At 38.9% G+C, this 15,724-nt stretch overlaps 1 protein-coding gene across 3 annotated transcripts in view; it reads right to left on the bottom strand.

Moving 5' to 3' along the window:
- Positions 1-15,724, bottom strand: part of TMEM131 (transmembrane protein 131) — a 178,019-nt gene that overhangs the window by 53,574 nt on the left and 108,721 nt on the right. For all 3 annotated transcript variants that reach the window (XM_054009260.1, XM_054009269.1, XM_054009278.1), the window contains exons 6-11: positions 13,591-13,707; positions 11,757-11,879; positions 10,329-10,409; positions 7,912-8,062; positions 7,758-7,814; positions 5,516-5,577 (exon numbers count right to left, since the gene is read on the bottom strand). In XM_054009260.1, coding sequence (XP_053865235.1) covers positions 5,516-5,577; positions 7,758-7,814; positions 7,912-8,062; positions 10,329-10,409; positions 11,757-11,879; positions 13,591-13,707 — 591 coding nt within the window. The remainder of the gene's footprint in view (positions 1-5,515; positions 5,578-7,757; positions 7,815-7,911; positions 8,063-10,328; positions 10,410-11,756; positions 11,880-13,590; positions 13,708-15,724) is intronic.

Raw genomic sequence — 15,724 nt, 5'->3', positions numbered from 1 at the left:
GAAGTCATTCTGTCACTGTGATTAGCCACAGCTTATTTGAAGAGGTCCCAATGTCATACAACATAGTAGTTCAGGATCTTGAATATATCAGTACCATGTTATTTAATAAAAGTTGCTGGGATTTTCTTCATTTAAAGAAGCCAATTTCTAAAATCTTGTATATCTATATTACTGCTTTCTGCTAGATGAGTTATCAGACCTATCCAAACCAGATCAGATGCCCTTGAGTGGCTGGCTTCCAGATACAACCAGCCCAACTAACACTACTACAGTAGAACTTTAGAGTTACAAACAGCAGAGTTACGAACTGACCAGTCAATCACACCCCTCATTTGGAGCCGGAAGTATGCAATCAGGCAGCAGCAGAGACAAAAAGCAAAAAACAAAAAACAAACACCGCACAGGACTGTGTTTAAATGTAAACTACTAAAAAATAAAGGGAAAGCAGCATTTTTCTTCTGCATAGTAAAGTTTCAAAGCTGTATTAAGGAAATGTTCAGTTGTAAGCTTTTGAAAGAACAACCATAATGTTTTGTTCAGAGTTACGAACAACCTCCATTCCCCAGGTGCTCATATATCTGAGGTTCTACTGTACAGCTAACAAACAGTCACTTTCAGTTAAGTGGAAGAGATGTGTGTCTTTGGATTAAGAGGTACTGGGTTTTATGGTCAAATATGCTCTGGTGTAGTACAGATGACCTTGATGGGTCTATTCATGAATCACATATATTACCAGCTCCCTGGAGAGAACTGTGTGTGTTGCAAAATAAAAAACCTTTGAAGGTGCTGTAAACAAGCACAGAACTCACATTTTATGGCCATTTGTACCTCCCCTAAACCAATGCATAACAGTTTTTAATGGTTCTTGCATATTCAACTGATTGAGGCACACTAACTTTTATCTGAGTTTCACGTTTTCACAGACCTTGGGAGGCAGGCCAGTCCTCGCCCACAGACAACCCGCCAACCTTAAGCATATTCTCACCAGCAAGCACACACTGCACCATAACAACTCTAACTCAGGAACTAATCCATGCAACAAACCTCGATGCCAACTCTGCCCACATATCTACACCAGCAATACCATCACAGGACCTAACCAGAACAGCTACAACATCACCGGTTCATTCACCTGCACGTCCACCAATGTTATATATGCCATCATGTGCCAGCAATGCCCTTCTGCTATGTACATTGGCCAAACTGGACAGTCACTACGTAAAAGGATAAATGGACACAAGTCAGATATCAGGAATGGCAATATACAAAAACCTGTAGAAGAACACTTCAACCTCCCTGGCCACACAATAGCAGATGTAAAGGTAGCCATCTTACAGCAAAAAAACTTCAGGACCAGACTCCAAAGAGAAACTGCTGAGAGCTTCAGTTCATTTGCAAATTTGACACCATCAGATCAGGATTAAACAAAGACTGTGAACGGCTAGCCAACTATAAAAGCAGTTTCTCCTCCCTTGGTGTTCACACCTCAACTGCTAGCAGAGGACCTCACCCTCCCTGATTGAACTAACCTCGTTATCTCCAGACTGATTCTTGCCTGCATATTTATACCTGCCTCTGGAAATTTCCATTACATGCATCTGACAAAGTCGGTATTCACCCACAAAAGCTTATGCTCCAATACATCTGTTAGTCTTAAAGGTGCCACAGGACTCTGTTGCTTTTTACAGATCCAGACTAACACTGCTACCCCTCTGATACTAAACTTTTATCTGTTCCTTAATAGCCAAAGTTGAAAATTATAAAAGTTATATCCAGCAATTAAAATTGGGAAATATTTAAAAGGACAGTTCATTCTATATACAAGATTCTTTATATAGTTCTGTCAGGAAAGTAGGAAATTTTAAAAATGCACCTAACTCAACATCAGTGGTTCACCAAAGTTCTGTAGGTGGACTCCTCAAAATGCTTACCTCGTGGCTGAAACTCATTGAAAGGAATTAATGTTTGTATTACTAAGTTCTGTTGCTGTCCAAAATTCCTTAATTGTTTTCATTTGTAGCTCTCAAATTCTCCACATAAATTAAAACATTTAAAAGCAAATTAATTCAAATTGGAGAGATTAAGGAACAACCAACCACCTCAAAGATCTTCTTAAATCTAAAACAAAATCTCATTTCCCCCCAAATTAAAACTCTCATCTAAATACCACCTTAGAAAAACAAGTTTATTATATACCTCTACCCTGATATAACACGAATTCATATATAACGCGGTAAAGCAGTGCTCTGGGGCTGCGCACTCCGGCGGATCAAAGCAAGTTCGATATAATGCAGTTTCACCTATAACGCGGTAAGATTTTTTGGCTCCCGAGGACAGTATTATATCGGGGTAGAGGTGTAGTGTTCCTAGGAAGTCACCAAATCTGCACCCAGGGAAGGCACAGGAATGATATTCCAAAGCTGAAAACCTCTCACCAAGAATGAATGCTGGGCCATCAGTCCAGCCTGCCTATGTAAACCAGCAACTGCCATATGATCACACAAGGAAAAAGGAAAAGTTTCAAGTAGCCAAACTACACAACATTTGGATCTGCCATGGACTGTTGCACTCAGACTTCCATGCGGATGTTCCAACTTACCGATCCAGCTTAACTAAATGACATTCACTTTTACTGTGTGCCCAATCAATAGGTAACAACATATTTGAAAACTTATACCTCCTATACCTTCCTTGGAGTGTGAACAATGAAGCTATAGTATAGTTATGGTGGAAGAACTGGAAGATTCCTTCTTCTCTTCTTCCCCCTACCTTCCATTAATCAGACTCAAAAACAGACAGCTAAACCCTGAACTGAATCCTCAACCTAGAGGGGGGCATAACCTTGCCAACTTTCACAGAAACTGAAACCTTACCACATAACGCCCCTAATGGCTAACTTTTAAGAAAGCATTTCCTTAACTTAGCTTCCCCTCCATTGTCTCTCACCCCCTGCCCCAAATAATAAACATACACAAACAAAAACACCTATAGATGAATCACGTATTTCTCATATAGACTGGAAAGGAGAAAAATAGTTATTTCTGTATGAAACATTGGGCAAGTGATAAGGATTATATACCTTGGTAGATATACTGTGTTCTCATATTCCTATGATGGATCTCAGCTTCCGTATGCTGCTCTCCCCACATGCATGAAACTCCCCTTACTAAACAGCACAACTTTCCAAGTACTTATGCAGGGAGAGCAGCATGTCTGTACTAGTATCTGCTGTGCCAACAGGAGCAGTTCTGTTCTAGCAACCAAATGTGTTTAATAAAGAAATTTACCAAGTTACAGAACTGTTAAGTGTTCATTCTAGAACATAAACAGACAAAAAATAACCAATGACAAGTTTTTAATAAAATTTTGACACTGTCGCATAGTTGAACCACTAAAAGGTTGCTAAATATTATCCAGCCAGCAGGAAAGTAAATATGATTCTCTCCAGAATAAAAATTAAGAGTAAATTCTTTGATCAGCCACAGAATTCAGAACGAGTCAAAGTGATTTTGTGTTTAGTTTTCTATAGGCTTCTACTACCAGGTAATGTGTTCAATTGGCCTGGCTAAGTACGCACAAAAGAAAGAATATAGTAACTTTGGCTACAATACTATTAGCGTGTACATGGATAACCTGCAGATACTTCTTTTCAATAGCAGTCAGCTTAGATGTACGCTAAATATAGACACTGTCTTTTCTCGACATTAAAATAAAATTTGTGACAGACTTGTTCCTTGCTTGTGACCTGCTTTGGAACACAAGCTCTAGAAGGCCAACAGTATATGTCTTAACTGTTCTAGAAGGAGCCCCATTCACAGGAGTTTAAGGAAAGAACCCATACCCATACTAGCTGCTCTGGAATCAGTTTGACTGGCAAGGTAATAGAAATTCAAGCCCTGTCTGAAATGCTAAAAGACTATAGTCCATAAATATCACACCAATACAGTAGTTGATTCTTTTGAATAAAAACACATCTCAGGTTATGTCCAAGGAATTAGGTGCAAATCAAAATGTACAACTCCCTGTCCAAAACCTTGAAAAACATCTCATATTTATCAAAGTGCCAAAACATTTATTCTTGCAATGGTAACAGCTTGTAAAAGTGGACACTATAATAAAGTAATCATAGAGCAAAAAAGCACTAGTTAATGTGTAAGAAAGTGACAAACAATCTCATCTGGAACAGGTGATAATCAAATAGTTTCCTAATGATCAAGAACAAGATATAAAGCTACACTTATGTAGATACCACAACCTCACAAACAGATGGACCTTTTCTGGAGATGCATGAAGCAGGTAGTAACTCAGCACCATATTTGGATTCAAGCAACCGGTATCACTAGCAAAACAACATATATTGCATTCATGAAGTGCGCTAGATACTTTACAGACCACAAAAGTAACAGTTCCTGCCCCCACAAAACAAACAGGGAAAATGCAAAAGGGAAAAAGAAAAAGAAGGCAGAGAGGGGGTAAGGGTGATGATAGAAGTAATGAGAACAAAATGTGATTGCAAATAAATGTTTTCACCCCTCAGCTCATACAGAGCCGAGAATTAGAGAGATTAAGGATCTTGATGGATTTATGTTTTTAGCTTTGGTATTAGACCTTGTATTAGTTGTTCATAAGGGCCCTCCATGGGATTCAAATGGGGATGGAAAGTGGTGGGAAGAGGTGTGACTATAGGGTTAAAAGACTGGGGAGAGGTGGAAGAAACAGCAGAGGGAGAGAGGGAAGGAAACTGAGAAGCACAGAAGGCAGGAAGAGAAACCAGGCAACAGAAGGGTAGTGATGGTGGGGCAAGATGAAGACAGGGCCAACAACCAATGGCAAAACAGCAAAAGCAGATAAATTCCAAAACTCTGGATAGTACAACACTGTGAGGAGAGGAAGATGGAAAGCCCTGGGGACTTGCCCCTCATGCTGAAGCTGCTGTTGGCAAACTAAAAAGCATAGACGCTTCAAGGGGCTTTCTGTAGGCTTCTGTTGATACCTACTTTGCCACATGGAGTGTGAGTGTAGAGGGGCACACAGGGCCCAGAGGCTTCCACTGGGGCTGGTGAGAGGACAAGCATATGGCAGAGTTAACCCCTTCATTATCTGTCCTGCTAGACCTACTGCAGCTTGCTAACTGGTGAGAGGAGAAGCTTCAAGAAGCCAAAGAATTATATATGCAACCTCAGGATGTACTGCTTTAATAAGACTAAGGTAGGCAGGCAGTTTGAACTGAGAATGAAAGTAAAAACATAAGAAATTAAGCGAAACATGTTGCAATTTCTAGAGTCAATGTCAGAAAGACTTCAAGCTATATCTTGGTAATGAGCCACTGGACTGTTTAGAAGCTTGGGATATCAATTCAGGGAAAAGAAACAAAGTACGTTTCCTAGAATTCAACCTTGACCACCACTTAGTGGACTATATCATGTTAATATCAATGAAAGAAAGTTTGGACACAGTCCTCTTCCTTTCATAAAACTAAACAAAACATGTGAAATTAAAAGGAAATAAAACTTACTGTAATTGGTACATCCTTTGTTCCTGAATTTAATAAATGTAGATTTAAAATTTTTGGCATGTCTGTTAAAAACAAAGAAATTAATTATCAGGTCATACTACTGTATAATCCATCATACAAAAAGCAATCTGTTCCAACCAGATTTCTGCACAAATTGAACATTATTCTATATGAAACTTTAAAAACAGTTCAGCCAGTCAGAAACTTGTTATTCATAAGAGTATGTTACGTTTTTAAAACTATGTTTCTATGTATTAAGTACATTTTATGTACTTCAATCATTCTGATTTCTAAATCAAAAAGAATTCAGCAGGTTAATAATGTTACAATGAGCAACTGCGGCTCTACTACACCAATGTTCACCCAATAAAATGATTACATGGACATCATTCCATATAAAATGAAAGAATCACTCAATAACATAACATTTCAGAAGCAATGTCACCCCCTCAAAAAAAAACCAAACCACCCACTAGTTCTGTCTTTTCATACCCACCAAAGATGGATTTTTTTCTTTTACCAAAGTTGCAAGTTATTACCATCTCATAAAACTGACACCTATGTATTGCTTTCTCTGATGCACATACTGAACATTAACAGATTTTTTGTTCACATTTAATCCTTAACTATATAAACATTTGTGCCAAGATTTCATAATCATGTAATTGACCAATATTTCAACAAATGAAGATTAAATCAGAACAGCAAATTCAATTAAATTAGAAAAATAGTTTTTAACCTGTGGTCTGTGGACCCCTGGGGATGCACAGACTATGTGTAAGATTTCCGAAGGGGTCTGCACGTTCTTTTGAAAAAAAATGTGGGGTGCACAAATGAAAAAAGATTGAAAACCTCTAAGTTAGAATATATTCTAACATTTGTGTACAACGTTGCAAAACTCGAGTCACCTAAAAAACAAAAACCTCACTCAAAAGTTAAGGAAATAAACTGTATGGACCTAGTTCTCAGAGTTAGGTGTGTGCAACTGTGCCCGTCTAATTTCTCCATACCATCAGTATAATAATGCATACAAATTATTTGCATATAGCCACATATTTAACTGCTTATTTGCATGCACTGATAATACTTTTGCACATGAGCTTGCGTCAAGGCTGCTTCCCCACTCTGAACTTTAGGGTACAAATGTGGGGGCCTGCATGAAACTTCTAAGCTTAACTACCAGCTTAGATCTGGTTCCGCTGCCACCACTCCCGAAGTGCTAATTCCCGTCCCTGGGTCGCCTTGAGAGATTCTTCACCAATTCCCTGGTGAATACAGATCCAAACCCCTTGGATCTTAAAACAAGGAAAAATCAATCAGGTTCTTAAAAAGAAGGCTTTTAATTAAAGAAAAAGGTAAAAATCATCTCTGTAAAATCAGGATGGGAAATAACTTTACAGGGCAATCAAACTTAAAGAGCCCAGAGGACCCCACTCTAGCTTTAAGTTCAAAGTTACAGCAAACAGAGGTAAACACCCTAGCAAAAAGTACATTTACAAGTTGAGAAAACAAATATAAAAACTAACACGCCTTGCCTGGCTGTTTACTTACAAGTTTGAAATATGAGAGACTTATTCAGAAAGATTTGGAGAGCCTGGATTGACGTCTGGTCCCTCTTAGTCCCAAGAGTGAACAACCCCAAAACAAAACCCTTCCCCCCACCAAGATTTGAAAGTATCATGTCCCCTTATTGGTCCTTTGGGTCAGGTGTCCGCCAGGTTACCTGAGCTTCTTAACCCTTTACAGGGAAAAGGATTTTGGAGTCTCTGGCCAGGAGGGATTTTATAGTATTGTACACAGGAGGGCTGTTACCCTTCCCTTTATAGTTATGACAGCTTGGCATCTGCAATCACATCCATCCATCTTTGAAAATCAGACCCAAGTTATACCCAAGTTATTTTTTTGGTTTTAGTTTTATATTTTATCTGATGTTAAGTATTTATTTTTTTACTACACCCTACTACATTTTGGATTATTATTAGGAGGAAAAAATCCGTTTTAAATGGCATTTTAAAAGTCATTTTCCTTTAATTACATTTAAAAAAAAAAAACCGCCTTTGAAGACAAGCACAAATTAAGCTCAGCAGACAGAAGGATCTTTGGGGTTCACCATTCCCCTCCACAAATAATTTTTGTTAATGAAGAGCTAGGAATTTTCTATGTATATTTTCTACAATCTTATTTTTTTGGGGTGGGATTTAATTTTTAAAACCTAGAACGAGAAACCCTAAGTACAATTTACCTTGTGTTCGTAGTGTACCAAAATCTAGCATTTCTGTTGATGAATAGATTCCTGGAGCTTTACAAAAAAGGAAAGGAAAACCATTAATAATATTTTCTTATTCTAGTATAGCAATATAAACTGAATATTTTGAATATTGCATTTTCCTACAAACCTGTTGTAACCTCTACTTCAACAGGAAGAATGATAAATTTTGTGTTGTCTGAGGCATTTGTTTTTATTCTAATGAAGGCTGTATGATTATCTGCTTCTCTTGAAGAAAAGCTGGCTCTCATCACTCCCTTTGTTTCATAGGGGGGAATTTCCTTTTGAAATAATCACAGACACAAATAAGAATGCAGTAGCTCCAATAAGGTGCAACATCAAACACATTATATTAAAAAAATTCAGAATATTTGGTGTCATTTTTATGTGTAGACAATGCTCTAAAAAGAATTAGCAGTATATTGAGTGGATTATAATTGCATATTTATAAAAAAGAAAAGAAGGGATAGCTAGAAATCTACCGACAGCACAATACAAAGATACATTCAGATTTCTGTGTCAGCATGTTTGGCCTGAGGAAAAGCATGCCTGTAGTGAGGCGGTGTGGTTCCCCGCTGCCCTGGAGAGGGACGAGCCTCTCCGGACACCAAAGTGGGCAGAGCCAGTGAATCCTGTGCCTGCGCCCCAGAGGTCAAGGCGTAGGACAGGAAGTATGGAAGCCCAGCCCCAGAGCTTACTAGAGGAACAGCTGCCGGAGAGACCAGATGCCTGGTTGGTAGACCCTGGCAATCAGCAGCTGACCTGAAGACTGGTCTGACTTGCCGATGCCTGACACCGACCAGAGCCCGGAGGAACTGTCAAGCCTGCCCCTCGCAAGTTACCCAGAGGAGCTGCCAAGCCTACCCCTCACCAGTTACCCTGAGGAGCCCATGGTGCTTGACCCCTTGGAGGACACCGTCCAGACCCAGGTACCTATAGAGAGGGAGAGTTAGGAAGTAGCCCGGGAGCAGCCGACCCTAGTCTGGCTGCAGCACTCCCAGAACCTATGTCAGTGTGTTGCGGCCAGGATCCCCACTGACTCAGCAGCAGGCCTTCTGCCGCTGCTAGGGCCCCGGGCTGGGACACAGTGGAGTAGGTGGGCCTGCGTCCCCCCTGCCACCCACAAGTTGGGTGGCAGTCTCCCCCTCTCCCACGCCCTTCGGAGCCAAGAGACTTGCTGTTTACTTGCCTTTGCTCAGCCTCTGTCTGAGGGCCTGAGCCATTGACTCTTTGCTGCCCCACCCTGACCCAGGGCCTGGGCCTGCTCATTATATAACAGTTGCTCAGCTCCTGTCTGAGGACTTGAGCCCGTGACTCACTACTGCCCGCTGATAGGGCGTGAATAACTGTTGTGTTTTGCCTCAACTGCTGCCGCGGCGAGAGACTCCCAGGGTCAGGCTAATTCCCCATCACAACTGAAAGGAAGTAGCGAGGCAGTGTGGTTCCCCACCGCTCCAGAGAGGGCCAAACCCCTCTACAGTGCCACATGCTGATCTCTAGCAATGCTACTGGAGGATTGAAAGTGGTGCCTTAGGAAGAGGTCACTCTTAGCCCTCTTCTGTTGGAGAGAAGGCTTAGGTTGCCTTGCAACAGGAGTTTTTCTCGGGACTCTGAGAAGGGGACAGAAGAATTTTTCAACCCTTATCAGAAAAAGATAAAGGCATAACTGTGGAATTTTGTTGTATTCACATTGGATGGAGTTCATATTTAAGAGGAGAATGTTAATAGCACAAATAATCACTTGAATACAGAGTAATACAAAAGCAACATACAATAAACGTACATTTCCATCATAACCAAATATAGGTGTATTGCTTTTATTCAACACAACATGCAGGTTTTTTTTCTCTTAGACAATGAAGAAATTTTTCTCCTTTAATAAAGGTTGTCAGCCATAGCAAAGAGATTTCTAAGGTGATTTATACACTGTTTAATAACCATAAACTCTGTGCACTGCAATCATACATTTCTAACATGTGGCATTTTGTATCTTAAAGATGTAGCTTTAAGCTGCTGAAATGTATTTTGGTTTCTTTATAGAACTTCCTAGTGAAGGATAAAAGCCTTTGTCAGTCCCACTTCAAAAGGGCACCACTCATCTCAAAATGGAGGTAGAGAAGAAATTAAGGTAGAGTACACCTCTATAAAAGGTATTTCTGAAATTAATCAAGCCCAGAACTAGAATGGTGACAGTACACCCCTTCACCCACGGATACATAAACTAAGGATGTACATGTGGAAGTTCTTGTTTGGGAATCTTTCACTCTGCAACAGTCATATATATAATTTGACATCCTATACATGACAATGCTCAAGTGGCATCATGACCCCAACATGAATCACTGTATATTTTTCTATTTTTCCCATTTCAGAAAAATACATGAGTAGACATCTGTAATTAAATAAGTATCTGATCCAACTCCCATTGACTTCAATTTAATAATAGTAATTTGTATGCTTATCTACTTTTTAAATGATTGCTGAACAAGAACAAATCACCAGACCAAAATGAATATAGAACCTGTTAGAAAACGTATTACCACTCACCCACAGTTTTTTTGTACCCCCTTGTTGACCTGTCGGAAGCTCTAGGTGGAGATCACCTCCACTTGAATACATTTCTACCACCTATGACAAAAAACAAATATTAAAAAGAGCTTTCATTAGTTATGTGAAATTATAATCTAATCAACAGTGTAATGGACCAGCAAAGGCACAAGAGCCCAGTCTGTTGGATCTATTCCGATTTTGATAAATTTGTAATTATCTGAAATCAGCAAAATCTGTGTTAAGCTTCAGGAAACAGGCACCTTCTACATCTATGTATGCCAAAATTTGTAGAACATAAGGTGTCACATTTACAGAAATCACATCAGTGGAAGATTGGTTTTCTTTTCCAGGCAGGCACAGCTACCACTTCCAACATTAACTATGTCTGAATGTTAGAACACTTTTGCCCTCAGAAGATATTTCTGTAAATTTAAAAAAGAAGCCATTCACACAATGAGGTAGTTTAGGACAAGTTACATCTATTTTTTTTTTTTTTTTTTTTTTAACTTCAGTAGAGGAAAATAAATTTAGTTTTAGTTACTGTGTACAACAGACTTTCAATACTTCTGACAGTCTTTGACAAATAAACAGTCATTTTTAAGGAAACTTTTTCCCTTTCCCTTTTTATTAATGTTTTAGAATTGATATATTTTTCATCCATAAATCTCAACACTTTACAAAAGTGGTTAAAAATGATTATACTCCATTTTACAGTTGAGAACACATGCATAGAGAAGTTAAGTGACTTGTCTGTGTTCAAACAATGAGTCACTTTCCTTTATTCTCTGCTTTGAAAATATACTGCATTTTGCTTGCATCAATGTTTTTCCTTAATTACCAGTGAAGGCAAAGATTAAGCACATATACTAACTTCTAAAGTGGCTTGTCAAGTTTAATTTTTTACACGAGTATTATGAAAAGTGCTTTTAAATTGGCTAATTTCATGCTTTTTCTATTTTTTAAATTTCCTCTTTAGAGAGTAGTTTCACATAAGAAACCCAAATCATGCAAACTTCTATTCAATTTTCTGCCTGTGAGCAATCCCAATGATTCTAGTGGGACTTGCGTGTATAGTTATGCAAGTGTTTATAATTTGCAAGATTCGGCCCTAAATTTACATACCTGTTTATTTGTAATTCTGTACAATTCTTTGAACACAGCTTCTCAAAATATTAAAGTAGACAATCAAGTCATCAAATCAATTCTGAGTGTTTTCTCCTTTAGTGCATTTTATACAGAGCACGTAGTGCTCAAAATACCAGAAAAGGAGTTTTGAAAAGGGGGGTGGGGAGGAGAAAAGAGAGAGAAGCATTCTTAAACAAAACACTTTGTAATTTTTATGCAATTTCAAAGCAAATAGTGAACAAATTTCAGTGAACACTGTAAAAAATAAACACACACAGGAAACTGGCACCTGATGCTCACCTGCAAAGGTTCACTGTGGGGATTATGTATATTTATTATTGGAGAAAAACTGCTATTTACAGGAACTCTTGCCCCAATAAAAGGGCGCAACCGATAAGGGTTCGGGACTCCAACACCAAACACCTGTTTCAAACCAGAGAAAAAATAAGTCTTAGTTTCTGCAACTAGTATTGTATCTAAAAAAGGTGTCAATTTTAGGGAACAGACAGACTCAGCAATTTTTCAAATAAATGCCATCAATTTAAAGTGTGCTCTAACTCTGAAAATTAAGTTTAAAAAGGCATCATGGAAATCCATGTTTATTTCAGATCAAGTTGGCTCAGTGTACAACCAAAAGTATGATTTCTATAACTACTGACACACAAACACGGAACATTGAGAGTGACAAAAGCCAAGTCAGATTGTTGATCTCTCTGGTCCGATATTTTTTCTGAGTGGCCAGTACCAGATGTTTCACAAAGGTGATCTCATAAAGGACAGTTACAGAATAACTAATTTCTTCCTAAACAATTAAACTTCCTCTCTGTTCTATATAGGTTCTAATATCACACTCACGGTCATAGTATCTGAGCAGCAGGCTAACACACAGAAACATGGGTATTTCTCTATATTTTACTACCCTATCCATTTTAGCTACAAATGTTCTCATTATCCACACAGCTAATTTTTTCTTTTAATTATGATAACCTCTTCACTTGAATTATATTTAGTGGCAATGAGTTCCACAGGTTAACTGTGTGCTGAATAAAAAAATGTCCTTTAATCAGTTTTAAAATTTCTGTCTTTCAATTTCACTGAATCCTCCCTTGCCCTCGTACTATAAGAAAATACACTGAGCAATTTAACCTACGTCCATCTTGCCTGCTTTATTCTTCTCCTCTCTGTCATATTTTACTGAGTGACTTCAGACTAAAACCAAACTTTAAAATCTAGCATATGAATTATTATATTAAGTTGGCCCATTGGGCATCTAGTAAACAACAGCAAAATTACTGGCATATAATTCTGCAGTTACTTTAAAAAATATATATTGTTAGGGAATTCAGTACAGATTTTCAAAAACTGGCTTAGTAACCCGGTCACAGAATCTATTTGCCCATCACCATTTCTCCTTCCCGCTCATTTCTCATATGCCTAACAGCATTGGTAGATATACTACTGGCAAGTACTTAATTTACTAATTATTTGAATCAACTTACAAGTGACCTAGAAGTTGACATCTCTATCACATTGCCAGCCTTTTGAAGAATTCCATCCTCCTAACTTAACACTAAGACATCCACATTATATATGGAGGAACCTTTGGCGCTCCCTAGTACATACAAGATATACAAAGAATAACTACCCTTATATGTGAAGTTATTTAATATCTGATTCAGATACCCTTATTCTCACTGAACAGCATCCACAATATGAGTTAGGGGGTCAGACTCTTGCCCTTAATTGATAAGCTTTCTGCACAACACCAAAGGAAAGTATTCTATCAAAAATGTTGCTCCAATCAGGAACAGATACAAATTTGTGGTAATAATGGGTAAGCTACTGCATATCTTTGTCTTCAGGGAACTTTTCAGACAGGATGCTCAGTATTAGGTTTTGATAGGGGTATTTACATATAGCAATTTGTCAGCATAATGGTGTTTATAAGTATTAATGCTCTCAGTCAGGCAACAAATTCTATGGTACTTTTCTCCATTTCTTGGCACCTCTCTAGATGGCTAAACAACACTTTTTATACCTGCCACTAAACATATTCACAAAAGATATTCACAGACCTATATGGTTATCTATTTTAAGAATATTAAAAAGATTATTCTACCATTTCTTCTCTTACCTGGTAAGTAAATACCCCATGATTGGAAGTGTTAATAAATAAAGTGTTCTCTACATTCCCAACTACTCTTGCAAGGAAAACTACATCAAAAGATGTGTTCCCTCCTGGAAGAATTTTCTGAAAAATAAAAGCAATGAGAAAATAAGAATATTTAGGGAGGACTTTACACCTTTCAAATAAACAATGTTGCATGTTATAGTCAAGAATCCCCTCCAGTGTACTTCATGGCAAACTTGACCTAAATTCTATGGAAAGGATTTTGCAGCAGACTAGAAATTCTCTGGCAGCTTCACATAAAGGAAAGGAGGTTTTAAACTGAGTTAAACGTGAATATGAATAATATAATCAATACATTACATGTTTAGTTTGAAATTATGATTAAAATGTACACTACACCTTATGTTTTTATGTTCAATATCCTTTAGAAACTTTGTACTGATAACTTATAGCTGCATAATGAATGTTGGTGTGAAGAAACTAGCGATTATGGCAGAACTTTTGGATGCATAGAAGGTTGTTAGAGATTATGCTTTTGGGGACAAGGACCATAACAACATGTGTGTTTGTATAGCACCTTAAAGTGTTACCCAAAATAAAATAAAAAATAGATGAATATTTCTGTTAAAGTTATTAGCAGTTAAAAAGTTCTGACATTTAATGACATTAAGTTTCAGCATTATCACTCATGGATATGAATGAGGCCATTTACTCCTGCGTTAGAATTACTGTTTCAGACAGTCTTACAGGCAGATATCACTCAGGCAGATATCACTACATTGTTTTACACTCCATTAATGTTTTTAAAGTTTTCTTTGTAACTATACAGGCTAGAAACTCAATTTTATTTTTACATGCAGCTCAGATCCTGGAGTATAGTTCTGGCACAAAGAGGAATCTGAAGGAAAGTCAGCAACCACAGAATGGCACAGTAAGTGGGACTTTGACTAAGGCCTGGTCTACACTACGGGTTTAGGTCGACTTTAGCAGCGTTAAATCGAATTAAGCCTGGACATGTCCACACGACGAAGCCCTTTCTTTCAACTTAAAGGGCCCTTTAAAACTGATTTCTTTACTCCACCTCCAATGAGGGGATTAGCACTAAAATTGGCCTTTGCGGGTCGGATTTGGGGTAATGTGGACGGAATTCGACATTATTGGCCTCCGGGAGCTATCCCACAGTGCTTCATTGTGACTGCTCTGGGCAAAACTCTCAACTCAGATGCACTGACCAGGTAGACAGGAAAAGTCCCGCGAACTTTTGAATTTCATTTCCTGTTTGCCCAGCATGGAGAGCACAGGTGACCACGCAGAGCTCATCAGCACAGGTAACCATGATGGAGTCCCAGGATCGCAAAAGAGCTCCAGCATGGACAGAACGGGAGGTACGGGATCTGCTCGCCATATGGGGAGACGAATCAGTGCTAGCTGAACTCCACAGCAGTAAACGAAATGGCAAAATATTAAAAAAGGTCTCAAAGGCCATGAAGGACAGAGGCCATAACTGGGACGCACAGCAGTGCCGCGTGAAAATTAAGGAGCTAAGGCAAGCCTACCACAAAACCAGAGAGGCAAACGGAAGGTCTGGGGCAGAGCCGCAAACATGCCGCTTCTACATGGAGCTGCATGCCATGCTAGGGGGTGCAGCCACCACTACCCCAACTGTGTGCTTTGACTCCATCAATGGAGAAACATGCACCAGGGAAGCGGGTTTGGGGTACGTGGAAGATGATGATGATGAAGACGATGATGATGAAGACAACGAAGATAGCTCACAGCAAGAAAGTGGAGAAACCAGTTTCCCCAACAGCCAGGATATGTTTATCAACCTGGACCTGGAACCAGTAACCTCCGAACTCACCCAAGGCATGCTCCCAGACCCTGAGGGCACACAAGGGACCTCTGGTGAGTGTACTTTTGTAAATATTACACACGGTTTAAAAGCAAGCATGTTTAATGATTAATGATTAATTTGCCCTGGCAATCGTGGCCAGTACAGCTACTGGAAAAGTCTGTTAATGTGTAGGGGACGGAGCGGAAATCCTCCAGGGACATCTCCAGAAAGCTCTCCTTCATGTACTCCCAAAGCCTTTGCAAAAGGTTTCTGGGGAGGGCTGCCTTATCCCATCCACCATGG

The sequence above is a fragment of the Malaclemys terrapin genome, chromosome 1 (genome assembly GCF_027887155.1).
Source record: "Malaclemys terrapin pileata isolate rMalTer1 chromosome 1, rMalTer1.hap1, whole genome shotgun sequence".
Lineage (NCBI taxonomy): Eukaryota > Metazoa > Chordata > Testudines > Emydidae > Malaclemys > Malaclemys terrapin.
Note: the sequence above shows the minus strand (reverse complement) of the source record. Positions and strands in the feature narration are given on the sequence as shown.